General features: G+C 45.0%; 1 protein-coding gene across 2 annotated transcripts in view; it reads right to left on the minus strand.

Annotated features, from left to right (window-relative positions):
• CLPB (ClpB family mitochondrial disaggregase) overlaps window positions 1-14216 on the minus strand; it is a 146432-nt gene that overhangs the window by 63174 nt on the left and 69042 nt on the right. For both annotated transcript variants that reach the window (XM_055320580.1, XM_055320581.1), the window contains exon 5: window positions 11820-11948. In XM_055320580.1, coding sequence (XP_055176555.1) covers window positions 11820-11948 — 129 coding nt within the window. The remainder of the gene's footprint in view (window positions 1-11819; window positions 11949-14216) is intronic.

The following is a 14216-nucleotide window of genomic DNA, read 5'->3' on the forward strand; positions in this document are numbered from 1 at the left end:
TTAGCAAGGACAGTTCTTTACTCTGCACTGGGTAAGGAGCTGACTAGGCCAAGGGCAGAGGAAAGACTCAGGGTCACTGAGGGCCCCCCATTAGCCCTGACCTACCATGACGACTGCAATTACAGCACCACTGAACCCCTCCATTCCCCACAATGCCCCTGACTGGACTCCTGGGTCCCTTTGGATGACTAGTGTCCAGTGCTCTCCATGAGACTTTCTCAAGTTAAGCAAGGAACTGACATCTACACTTCAGGTCTCAACACATTTGCTCAGGGAAGACTTCTCTCACTTCCGAACAGATTAGGTCTCTTCTCATAGTACCCTCTATTCTTCCTTAATAATACTTACCTCAGTGGAAATTAGCTAATAATTTGGTAATTCTTTGCAAAATGTCTATATTCTGCCAGAGTTTAAGCTTCACAAGGATGGGAGTGCCATAAATAGTTGTTAAACTAATAAGAGGAAGTCAACAAAAAGACCAGTTTTTAAGAAAAAGTTTTACAGCTGTTTTGAATAGTATTCTTTAAAAAGAAATTCTTTTTGTATTTTTTTTATTGAGTTCGATTTGCCAACATATAGCATAACACCTAATGCTCATCCCGTCAAGTGCCCCCCTCAGTGGCCATCACCCAGTCACCTCATCCCCCCACCCACCTCCCTTTCCACTACCCCTTGTTTGTAAAAAGAAAATTTATACACAACAGAGGAGCTCCTCTTAACCACCAACTTAGCTATGGGGCCAGTCGGGTCCTCCTGGTTTTCTGGCCTGCAACCACTCACCCACACAGGCAATCATTCTTGGTTTTGAGTGGCAAGCAGGATTTTCTTTCTTTCACTTATAACAACTTTACTGAGTTATGATTTATATATCATAAAGTTCATCCATTTAAAGATGTAATTCAATGCTTTTAGCTTATTTATAGAGTTGTACAACCATCACCATAACCTAATTTTAGAATATTTTTACCATCCCCAAAAGAAACCTTGTTCCCATTAGCAGTCACTCCCCATCCCTCCCATAGACAACTATTGGCACTGAGGGTTTTTAGCTCTGTATCCAAACAATATGAGGAAACCTTCAGTGTCCAATTATCTGACATGATTTCTTCATCATACAGATGAGACAAGTGATGCCAGGGATGCCATAAGTCCTACAGGGGTAGATGGTTGCAAGCTGGGTGCCCACATCCTAATGGCAGTGCTCTGATCTCTCTGCTACACAGTGTTACTATGTGTCCCAAATGTTCTATCCCACTGGACTTTAAGCTACTTGAGGGCAAAGGCTATATTCTGCTCATTTGTCTTCTCTTCTTGCCCAGGAGTGCCATCAGAGCAGTGATGTCTCAGGTGTGGTCCATGAACTGGTGCCAGTCCATGAGCCTTGATAAGTACAGTGAGAGTGTCTGGAAACTTTTAAAGTAACTTTGGATGATATCATATCTGTTGGACCTAATGACAAATTTGGGTCTCCATCTTGTATGTATGCCTTTTTATTTTTTACAATTATCTATTTATTTATTCATGAGAGACACAGAGAGAGAGGCAGAGGGAGAAGCAGACTTCTCATCAGGGAGCCTGATGCAGGACTCAATCCCAGGACCCCAGGATCACGACCTGAGCTGAAGACAGATGTTCAACCACTGAGCCACCCAGGTATCCCTCATATGCCTTTTTAAAATATAATTTTCTAGTAATTTATTGGGTTTTTAAAAAGATTTTATTTATTTATTCACGAGAGACACAGAGAGAGAGAGAGAGAGAGGCAGAGACACAGTCAGAGGGAGAAGCAGGCTCCATGCAGGGAGCCTGACACGGAACTGGATCCCAGGTCTCCAGGATCAGGCCCTGGGCTGAAGGCAGCACTAAACCGCTGAGCCACCCGGGCTGCCCTGTTTTTTTTTGTTACAAACTATTGGTTCATGACAGATTGCAAATTCAAACAACAGATCTTTCAGAGGTTGTTTGACAAGTGCTGCTTTAGAGCAACCCATTCTTCATTCTCTTCTGCTTCTCCCTTTCCTTCTTTGACACTTCCTTGACACTCTTGCATTGGCTCTTCTTCTCATGCTCCCACATCTAAGATGTAGGTTCTTTCAGTTGTGTTCTTAGGTATCTTTGGCTCTGTTAACTTTCTATGGGCAACTCACAGAAGTAGCCAGCTTCTACCACCCTCAAGAGACCAATGGCTCTGAAATTTTCACGCTCAACTTAGATCTTTTCTCTCTTCAGCTTCAGACCCATTTATCCAACTGCCAGCTACACAGCTCTCCAAGAGTGTTCCACAGGTTGCCTGGTTGGTCAACAGCTACTTGTTAATCACCTACCATGTGCCAGCTGTGAGGTTTTTTTGTCCTAGGAGCTATGACTATAGCAGTAAAATAAAGAGACAAGGTCTCTATGATCATAAGGCTTACCTTTTAGTGGAGGAGAGAGAGATAATAAACCAACAAACATGATCATTTTAGGGACTCTTAAATAGCAGAGAGAAGATAAAAAGAAATAATATGACAAAGTGACTGGGGGAGCTATCTTACGAGGGTACTCAAGGAAGACCTCTCTGAGGAGGGGACATTTAAGTCGAGACCTAAATTTCCAAGAGGAAGTCATCCCAATCACTCAGAGAGGTATGTACAGAGGTTCAGTGTGCCTGAGGGACAAGAGTAGGCCAGTGTAACTGGAGAATAGTGAACAAGAGGGAGAGTGGCTAATGATGAAGCAGGCAGGGTGTGGGTTCCATGGGGCCTTATAGGCTCTAGTAAGTAAGAAGGAGTTTGGATTTTGTTTTAGTATCAGTGGCATACTAATGGAAGGTTTTAAATAGAACAAAGACAAGATATATGTTTATTATTTTTAAAGATTTTATTTATTTGACAGTAAGAGTGAGAGAGCACGAGTAGGGGGAGTGGCAGAGGGGGAGGGAGAAGCAAGCTCCCCATTGAACAGGAAGCTTGATGCGGGGCTCAATCCCAGGACCCTGGGACCATGACCTGAGCCAAAGGCAGATGCTTAACTGACTGAGCTACCCAGGCGCCCAAGATTTATGTTTTAAAAAGATGCCCCTAGTTATTATTTGGAGGATGGATCTGGGGAGACAAGAGTGGAAATCGTGGGACTAGCCAAGAAGCTATGCTAATCATTGTCCTGAACTGGGACTAGAGCTGTGGCAATGGAAATGGCAAAGTAGGAATGGGTTCAAGATGTACTTTAGAGGTACAAGTGACAGGACCTGGGGTGCCTGGGTAGATCAGTGGTTGAGAGTCTGCCTTCGGCTCAGGGCATGATCCTGGGGTTCTGGGATCGAGTCCTGGGTTGGGCTTCTTGTGGGGAGGCTGCTTCTCCCTCTGCCTTTCTCTCTATTTCTCTCTTTGTGTCTTTCATGAATAAATAAAATCTTAAAAAAAAAAAAATCAAAAACTGACAGGACTTCCTGAAGGATCTGATAGGAATATAAGAGAAAAAGAGACTTTAAGGATGGCACCATGATTTGGGGCCTGAAAACTATGTAGATGACGGTATCATTTATTGAGTTGAGGAAGACCTAACAGATGCCAATTTTGGGAGAAAAGCAGATGCATATTGTGGCCTGGCTGACACTGAGACAGAAGGCAAAACAGGAGCTGGGGAAGTGGATTAAGTGGATAGGGATCATTCTTTTTCAGGACTTTTATCATGAAGGGACGGAGAGAAATGAGGTGGCAGCTGGAAAGAGATATGGGGCCCCAGGAAATTTTTAGTTTGCTTTGTTGTTTAAGATGAGTGATGCTAGGGCATGTTTTTATGCTGACTGGAATCAGCCAGCAGAGATGGGGCAAAGTCCTTGAGAAGCAGAGGAAATAGGAGCCTGAGCCCAAATGCAGGATTGGTCGTAGGAACTACAGAGGAAGTCAGGCAGCATTCAAGTACAGATGGGGATAGGCTACGGAAAGTGGTGGGAAGATGAGGTAGTTCCCCTCTGACTACAATGTATTTTCTGTAGGAGGTGTGAGGTAGGATCATTGGCTTGGGAGCTGGAGAAGAGGACTGTAGGCATGAGGAGAAAGAAGGTCCAAAAAAGGTGTCTTGCTCCAGAACAAGATGGTGATTTTACTCACAAGTACAGTGGGGTGGATGGCAGTGCTAAGTGAGATTTATGGTTGTAAATGCAAAGTGAGTCCAGTTAGCATGGTTGTGTGATTTTTTTTCTCCAGCAATATTCAGCTCTTCAGATACAGACATGAAGTAGAAAGAAATTGGGTTTAAGTACGGTTAGTGTTTCAACAGATGATTGTAAAAAGGGAGAAAACAGCAAGGGAATCATCAGAACATCAGATCATGGAATCTAAAAGTGGGAGAGGAGGAGGAAATCTTTAAAATAGCACTGGTCATTCCCCTGTATCTCCAATCCTCTATTTCCTATCTCAGTGCAGGTACATGCCATCTACTTGGCCATCCCACCCAGAACCTGGACCTCATCTTGACTCCTCCTTCTCTCTCACAATCTGATCCTACTCCTCGCTCTTTCTGGGATCAGTCTTCCCTCCCTTCCTACTGCAAGTGCCTTGGTTTAGGGCTCACCTAGGCAATTACGATAGATTTTATTTTTTATTTTTTTTAAAGATTTCATTCATTCATTCATTCATTCATTCATTCATTCATTCATGACACAGAAAGAGAGAGGCAGTGACACAGGCCAAGGGAGAAGCCGGTTCCCTGCTAGGCGCCCGATGCGGGACTCGATCCTGGATCCCGGGATCACGCCCTGGGCCAAAGGCAAACACTCAACTGCTGAGCCACCCAGGTGTCCCAAGACTTTAAATGAAATATTCTCCCTTCCTCCAGTCATGCCCCTTCTTACCCATGCTTTCCCATTTTCTTTAACCTTTCTTTCAAGTATAACACATATATACAGAAAAGTAGAGAGAGTACATAAGGGTATAGCTCAAAGAATTCTCAACAAGGTGGATATAGCTGCACAACTGGCATCTAAAGAAAAAGAGTATTATGTATCCCAGAAGCCCCAGTACCCTCTCCCAGTCACTGCCTGCCTGCTTGAGGGCAACCACTACCTTGACTTCATACCACTGGTTAGTTTTGTTTATTTTGGACTCTGCATATACAAATGCAGTCATACAGTAAGTACTCTTTCCTGTTTGGCTTATATCCAGAATGTTAGGTTTGTGAGATTCATTCGTGTTGAAAGAGACTGTTTGCTCATTCATTCATTCAATTGATTATTCCATTGTGTGAACATTCTGTAATTTATTTATCCATTCAATTACTGATAAACATATTTGAAACTCCTATACCATTTTTCACATTAACATAAATCCAATCCTCACCCCCCCCCCAAATTGTAATGCTTTCTCACTGGAGTATAAAGTCCAATTTCCTTAGCAGAGCTTGGTACAGGCCTCCATTATTAGCTCCCACTTTCCATTCTTGCCTTCTGAGCCTTCCATCTGTACCCTATAAATTCAGCTCTTCTGAACTACCTGCAATGTACTGAATAAAGTAAGCTGCTTCATACTCTATGCCTCTGGAGATGCTGTTCCTCTGCCTTTCTCCCTCAGACACCTGATAAACTTGCATTCATCCTGTAAGACTTAGTGCAGACACCATCCCTGACACCATGCTTTCCCTGCCCTCCCCAGGGACCGAAAGGTCTTTTCTCTGTGATCCCTGAGCACCTCCTATACATCTCCATTAATATACCTGATAGCAATTCTTTGTTAGAATCTCTGACTTCCTCTCTGAACTATGAGTTCCTTAAGGGCAAAGACCATGTCTGGATCATCTTTATTTCCCAGGTGCCTAGGGTAGGACCTATGACAAGAGAGGTACTCAGTAAGTGTTTGAAAAATGAATGAAGACTTGCCCAGGGGTTACATGGGACGCTGGAGCTGGAAGGGGTCCATGGGATCAGCTTCTTCTCTATTTTACTGAGGAGAAGAAAGGATTTGCCTAAAGGAGAAAGGATTTGCTGGTAGCAGAGCCAGAACATCTGATCTTCAGCCCAGTGCTCATTCCCCTTCTTTGTACTGCTGGCAAGAATCAGAGGGTGAAGTTTCCAGAGTACAGCCTGAGGCAAAGCCGACTCCCTCAGCATCTGGCAGTAGAGCCAGATGGACAGACAGTGAAGTGGAACAAGAAATGGAACTCTAAAATTCCAGCCCCAAAAACAAACTAACAGGGTGTTAAAGGGAAGATGTCAGCACTGGAAAGGCTCTTTGCCTTAGGCGGAGACAGTGGGGAATCTGACTCATTTGATGATGGCTGGTTAACTGAGCTGTGCCCCTGGGAATGAAGGGCAAGGAAGAGCCATGAAAATAGGTAAAAGAAAAGAGGCTAAGGGAAACCCCAGGGAAAGTATTATTAGGTTTCATAAAGGCCAAGTGTTTCTGAGGTGAGGAGCACTGAAAAGGCAGTGATACTCTAACTGCGAAGATGGTTGCAAAGAGGTGGATCCCTGTGTGTGAAGCTCTAAAATACCAGATACAATCTGACACTAAGAACAAGCAGCCCAGGAAACAAGGGTACCACATCTCAAAACGGAAAATCTACAGTGGCCTTAGAGATTTATCAGTGCATCCAAACATGTACTAAACTATGTTCAGAGCACTGGTAAAGGAGGCAGGGGCAAGTAAGACACAGTGCTTGCCCTCAACCTACCTCAATCTAGTAGTGGGGACTGGACCCAAATCCCAAGGAACAGGGACGAGTTTAGAAGGGAGGTGGGGACTGACTGGCAGAAAGACCTGTGTGAGTAAATGCACCTTGGTGGGAACACCAAAGTGACACTACTGTAGAGCCGGATATTCAGGGAGCATTGGGGACAAAGTTAAGTGAGGGTCAGACTAGAACAACTCCAAAAGCAGCTTAAGAAGTTAGGATGGGTAGGATTCTTTTTATATTTCGTATATATGTGTATGTGTATGTATTTATTTTAGAGGTTTTATTTTCTTTAAGTAATCTCTATACCCAATGTGGAGCTCCAATCCCAAGATCAAGAATCGTATGCTTTAGAGACTGAGCCAGCCATGTGCCCCTAGTTTGTATTTATTTTTTAACAAATAAACACCGGGTGTTTCTGAAGTTAATAATAATAGGTATTATCTATAAAGTACCTACTTTGTAGAACCTATACATGCCCTAATCCTGACAAAACCATTGAGAGTAGGTGGCATACTCCCATTTCCAGATGGGGAAAGAGAACCTCAGAGCAGTCAGGAGCTTGCCCAGGATCACATGCTATTTGATGGCAGGGTTCGCATTCAGATCCTGACTCCACAGCTCATGCTCTTTCCTTGCCACTTTCTTTTATTTTTTATTTTTATTTTTTTATTTTTTATTTTTTATTTTTTAATTTTTATTTATTTATGATAGTCACACAGAGAGAGAGAGAGAGAGAGAGAGAGAGAGAGAGAGAGAGAGAGGCAGAGACACAGGCAGAGGGAGAAGCAGGCTCCATGCACCAGGAGCCCAACGTGGGATTCGATCCCGGGTCTTCAGGATCGCGCCCTGGGCCAAAGGCAGGCGCCAAACCGCTGCGCCACCCAGGGATCCCATCCTTGCCACTTTCTTCAACTGGGTTTCTCCTCTGAACCACATACAGGAAATTATCTGAGGAATGATTTTCTCAGTTCTCCCAAGAATGGTGCATAACTTGTACCATTTTAGATGCCTGGGAGAGGAGTTATTCCTTGTGAACAGTGGACAACTTTAGAGTATTAGGGCTCAATTCTCTGGAGGAACCCTGGTTGAGAAGAGTTGCCATTATTGGAGGTATGTCTTAGGAAGGTAGATCTGGCAGTGGAATCACATCCCTGGGAGGAAAGGCTACGAAAGTCTCTGAGGAGCCCTAGAAATACTGGGAAGTCAGCTCCAGTGGCTTGAGGGAGGTGTCTCCCCACCCTCCCTGATTACTCCTTTTCCCAGTCATCTATGTCTCTCCCTACTATCTCCTTCAAACCTTTTCTTGTACCTGGCAGTCAAGTGCTGAGGTACAGCTTTCTAGTTCATAAGCCAACAACACGGGCAGAAGCAGCACGTTCGCAGAATGAAAACCACAAAGACCTCCACTTCTGTGTGGAGCTCATGAGTAGAAAATTGGTGAATTTGGAACTAAGAATCCATCCACAGAAATATGTCTGGCAAATTCCCATTATCCTTCCTGATAAGGCTTAAGCATACACATCTTCTACCCCCTCCCCCTAAGCTTTCTGTAACTAACTCCACCTTCCTGCTCACTAGGCAGAGGTAGGTATTTCCTCCTTTATGTCTCCAGAGCTCCTGTCCAGTCCCCTGCCAACACCCACCCCGCTGTCACTGCCTGTTTCTGTATCTATCTCCTCTACCACTCTGAGAGTCTCTTGGGATCAGGGTCAATTTGCCTGATCCATTGTAGGATGCCCTGATGTCCATGGTCTACCAGAAATGACAACTACCTAGCCCACAGTGACAGTACAGAGCAGAGATTTAAACCCAGGTCTGGGCAGCCTGGGTGGCTCAGTGGTTTAGCGCCGCCTTAAGCCCAGGGCCTGATCCTGGAGAACTGGGATTGAGTCCCACATCAGGTTCCCTGCATGGAGCCTGCTTCTCCCTCTGCCTGTGTCTCTGCCTCTCTCTCTCTCTCTCTGTGTGTGTCTCTCATGAATAAATAAATAAATAAAAATCTTAAAAAAAAAAAAACAAAAACAGGTCTGTCAGATTCCCAAACTTGTATTCTTTTTACTACATTACAGGACCTTCTAAAGATGAAGAAATGACCTGTGCTAAGCACCCAGCCCAACACCGCAAGAGTTTAGAAGTGGTGCTATCAAAATGGACCAAGGCACCAAGAGAAGCTTCCTGAGAGAGGGAGGCCTTGAAGGGCCCAAGGATCTAGATGAGAAGAGAGGGAACACGATGGTGTTTTAGGCAGGGTGGAGAAGTTGTGGCAGAAAGAGAATTAAGAAGTCTTTAGGCAGAAGCACAGGTTTTACATGAGGAAGAAATGAGGATTATAGCTGTCAGGGGGAGAGCTTGACCTCTTTATACAATCATGGCGCCACGACCGTGTATTGGGGCTTTTCCAGACATTATCACTAGTCCTCATGTTATCCCTGTGATAATTCCCAGGTATTATCTGACAGACAAGAAAACTGAGGCCAGGAGAATTATGGCAAAACATACAAGGCAATACAGCTTGTTTGTGGGGGAGGTGGCATTCAAACCCAGGTTGACCTGACTCTGAAGTCTGAGGTGTCCTTTCTATTACTCCATGCTGCCTCCTAAGGGGTCAGAGAACTTCCCAAATCAACAAACTGATGCTGCCTGACCTACTTCCCAGCTCTCACATGGGGACCCCTGGCCAGAGACAAGAGTGGTTGCCTCCTCTAGCTCTAACCCGCTACAATCTGGGGGCTCTAAAACCCTATGGACTAAGCAATTTCAAACATCAGGGTTCTGTGTGGGCCTCGTGAGTACCAGCTGCCCCTGTGCCTAGGCCTGCCTGGATCTCCCAGAGAGCCTCTCAACGTTGCTGCAGCAAAGCCAGTGGCAAATTCAGGCCAAGAAAGCTAGATGGGCAGGAAGGCAGGCCTTCCTGCCTTCCTGAAACCCTTGGGAGGAGGTCAGCTGAGGTCAGAAGACTTTGGAAATGTGACTGGCAATAGCCTCTAGGACAAGGGAGCAGGATCCTGCCTCTCGGTTGGCTGGTCACACACACAGGCAGACCAAGAGAGGTCAAGGGGGGAGGGAGGACAGAAGTTGGCAGGCCTGCAAGCCGTGAGTGACGGCCACTTGTTCAGGTCGGGAAAGGAGAAATAAGTGGGTTAATGGTTTTGGCCCTTGAGGCTGGGAGGCTAGGGCAGGGGGTGTAAATGGATGCTGGGTAAAAAGGCAGGTGGGAGAACTGTTAAGTTGGGGGCTAAGGGCATCTGTTCCAAGTCAATGGGCAGGAACCATGCCCCTGGAACAGCTCAAAGGACCAGCCTTGGCCTGGGGGGTGAGGGTGGGGGTACTTCATAAAAGGCCTGTGCATCTTCATTTCAAAGGTGTTCGATCTGGAAGGCTGGGGAGAGGGTCTCTCTTTAGAGTGAATTCCCTGTCTGTTTGGGGGCTGAGGGGAAGCAGGGAATGTAAACCACTGGACAATAACTGGGAGTACTGATTGATTTTAAAGCTTGGCAGCAAGAAACCCCATGGTGAATGCTCCAATTCTTAGCTGCAAATGTCCTGCCTGAGATCTTTCCAAAGGACAAAGTGAGTAGCATCTTGCTTGGAGATGTTTCCTAAGTCTTTGCTTCTGAGAGTAGTGAGTACTTGCTCTGAAACCACCAATCATCCCAGGCACTGTCACCATATCCACCAGCAGTCCTACACCTCACAGTGTTCATGCCGCAGACCCATGTACACTCTGCTGCCCTGGGGCAGGTCACCCAGGCTGGGGTATGGGCCAGGCCTAGGTTCAAAGCCAATGTGGCTGTGGCTGATAGAAGGTGACAGGATTTCAGGATTACTGGGAAATCCCCCCAACCCAATCATATGACAAGGACTAGAACACAATCAAGGAATGTTAGGCTGTGGAGGCAAGGGCTCTGAGATTGAAAGAACTTTCTCTGAATACTGGATTTTGAAAAAGTAATTAGGTTGCAGAAGACAGGTGGCAGAAATTACAGAGAAGGAAAATCAGTGTATTTTTATATAAAAAAAGGGCATTTTAACCAGTTAAAGAATGAAAACGGACTGGACTCCTGGGGAATAAGTAGAGTTCCCTCAGTTCCTGCCAGGATCCAAGGAAATGCCAGCCTGCCAGCTGTTGGAGGTTCCTGCCAGGAGGAGGGGGAGCAAGCAATCAGGGTGACTCAGGGTGACTGAGGTTCCTTCCGGCTCTGAGGCTCTATGAAGAATGACCACTGACAAGGAGGACCTTGGCATCCAGGCCCAAAAGAGGGTCCCTAAGCCCTCAAGAAGTGGTAGCAAGGGTATGAACAGGCAGTCAGGTGACATACTCAGAAGCCTAGGCATGACAACACCTTGGCAAGATGCATTTCTCCCTATCCCAAGGAGAGGTCAGAATGGGACAAAGGCAAGTAGGAGGGAAAAGTGACAGCTTAGGAAGTAACTGGCAGGGTGACAGGTAACTCTATACCAGCTAGGATAAGCCCCACCCGAATCTGAGGATGGCACATACTGCCCCTCCACTTAAACCAATACTCTCCAAAAGAAGGGTATTCAATCAGTGAACAAAGATTTATTGAGTGCTTACTGTATGCTAGGTACCATACTAGGTGCTTGGAACAAATCAGCCATGGTTCTGGCTTCTAGGGAGTCAGAGCCATGTTAGGGAGAAGGCTAATGAACACATGAAAATAATTCCGGATTGTGACAAGAGTGACGATGGTAAAGAATAGGGTGCTATGATCCAGTGTAATGGAAGGGACCTAATTTAAACTGAGGCAGGGGATGGGATCAAGGAGGAGGTCTCTGAGGCCTGCATTTGTAGAGATTTGAAGGGCCTCTCTCCTTGCTCCACTAGCCCTGCTCTGGAGGTCACAGGGGAGAGGAGAGGACACTTTTGGGGAGAGGCACAATCAAGAAAACTCAGAGCAACTCAGGCATGTGTGGATGGGCGGCATGGTATGGTACATGACCCACACATAGGCAAAGAACACATTCCAGCCACACAAAGGCAAATCACACATGCACAGAGCCACTCTCATGAGTTGTAGCCACCCTTGGGGCATTTTCCAGCTTTGGGAGAGTAACAGAGCTCTGGGGAAACTCAATGTTCCAGAGTGGAGAGGGTGCCAAGTACTCTTTCCCTGCCAACCCCAAGCCCCATTCACCTAGGCACTCACCTCCATCAAGCAGCTCCTTGACAGTGCGATAGTCATCGGCGAGGACAGCATAGTGCAGGGCTGTGCAGCCCTTGAAGCTGGCACGATTGTTCAGCCGGTTGTTGAAGTCATCCTCTCGGGTGACCAGGACTGTGGGGACAGCAACACAAACCCTTCCATCAGCACCTAATGCCATGAGCCACCAATCTCACCTTTCTCTCCGTGTTTTATTTCCCTCCCTCAGTCATCCACCTGCTTACTAAACATATAATGCACCTACTATGTGCTGGGCCATCTGTGAGGGGCAAGAGGAGGTAAAACAAGACCAGTTAGTTCATGAATGTTTACTGACATCTATTATGTGTTAGGATTCATTTGGGGACTCCAAAATGAATCAGATATGGACCTTGACTCAACTCGATAAAGAAGGTAAACAAAAACAGACGTTTATAGTACTATTTGAGATAAATGCTATGTTAGAGTTATAACAGGATGATACAGAAAGGCAGAGGGGAGCTTAGCTCAATTTGGACTTGAGACCGTATCCCAAAAGATGAGAGTCTTGAAGGGTGAAGAGAAGTTACCCAGGTGAAAGAAGAGGCTGGGGGACACGCTAGGGATGGTAGGTAGGTGGGAAAAACAGGCTGTTCCTAGCAAAACTGTAACATACCTCTCTATTTCAAAGATGTTTATAATCTAGTGAGTATTTAATAGTATTTTGTAAAGGACTTTTTTTTAATTTTTAAAAGCCATTAGAAATTTGAAACCATAGAAAAGTACAAAGTAGAAAGGATATCAACAGCTCAGCAACTCAAGAAACTACGTTTAATATTTTGGTATATGTCTTTCTCCTCTCTCTCTCTCTCTCTCTCTCTATATATATATATATATATATATATAATATATAAGTATATATATCTATATATATACACATATATGTACGTATGTATCTCCTACATACAAATCCTACAAAGCACATATATCTTTCATGCAAATTTGTCCTTCAAAATTAGGGCTTACTATATTGCAATTTTATAATCTTTTTTATCTTTAATAATGTAATTGTGAACATTTTTTTTAAGGTAAGAGAACAAGCATTTCATGTGGTCAAAGAACCAAAGAATCTGGTTCACTCTAGTGCTAATATTCATGACTCTCTTCAATTTGATACAAAAGAACCTAATACCAGTTCCATCATTTTTACAGGACCCTCTTTGTTGGGTGACCATGTATTTCTGGTTCATCCTGGATAGGTCTGGTTTATGCCTACCATCCTGGGCAGTCCCCATTTGGACAATAAATCGGACGGATACCCCACCTCTGGGGCCCTGCCTTGGAGATGAGACCCCAGAGAACAAGATCTCTCCTGTGTAAACAACAAAGTTTCTGCCTCATGTAGAAATTATTGGAGTTATTGTCTTATGTTCCCTCTTCAGATGAGTTTCTTGGAGGCAGAATTTGGGTACTACCTACCTATAGCCCCCAGCCCACAGCACAGAGTCTACAATGGTAGACTCTTCTTATCTCCCATTGGATAAAGGGTATAATTCAGTCAAGAGGGAATCTTGCTAAGGTCGTCAAAAGCACCATACCATTTCTTTTTTAAAGATTTTATTTAACTGTTTGACAGAGAGCACAAGCAGGGGGCGCGGCAGGCAAAAGGAGAGGGAGAAACAAGTTCTTCACTAAGCAGGGAGCTGGCTGCAGGGCTCAATCCCAGTACCCTGGGATTATGACCCAACCTGAAGGCAGACTTAACTGACTGAACCACCCAGGCGCTCCACACCATATCATTTCTAAATCATTCTTTTCCTAATGGTCATGGGATGGAATCTATGCACTTCCTCTCCTGAGAAACTAGAGCTCCTATTTAAAAGTCCCCCAAACCAGAAGACTGTCACATCTCTTCCTAATATTAGTAAATGTCACTTACTAACCTTCTTCCACTCTATGCCTGGCATGGTCACTCCACAGAATCTATTTAATTATTCTAACCACCTTATATAATAGGTATTATAATTCCCATTGTACAGATGAGGAAACTGAGGTACAGAAGTCACATCATCAGTGAGTGGTAGAGTGAAGATTAGAACCCAGATCTAGGGATCCCTGGGTGGCGCAGCGGTTTGGCGCCTGCCTTTGGCCCAGGGGCGATCCTGGAGACCCGGGGTCGAATCCCACGTTGGGCTCCCGGTGCATGGAGCCTGCTTCTCCCTCTGCCTGTGTCTCTGCCTCTCTCTCTCTGTGTGTGACTATCATAAAAAAAAAAACAAAAAACAAAAAACAAAAAACAGATCTAATCTGAGTGCTCTCTTTTTTTTTTTTACATAATTATCATGTCACTCTAATTTTGCAAATGAGGGAATTGGAGCCCAGATATTCTGATCTCAGCCTTGGTTCCTATTCCTTCTTTCTCTG

This window comes from Nyctereutes procyonoides, unplaced genomic scaffold (assembly GCF_905146905.1).
Source record: "Nyctereutes procyonoides isolate TBG_1078 unplaced genomic scaffold, NYPRO_anot_genome, whole genome shotgun sequence".
In the NCBI taxonomy this organism is placed as follows: Eukaryota; Metazoa; Chordata; class Mammalia; order Carnivora; family Canidae; genus Nyctereutes; species Nyctereutes procyonoides.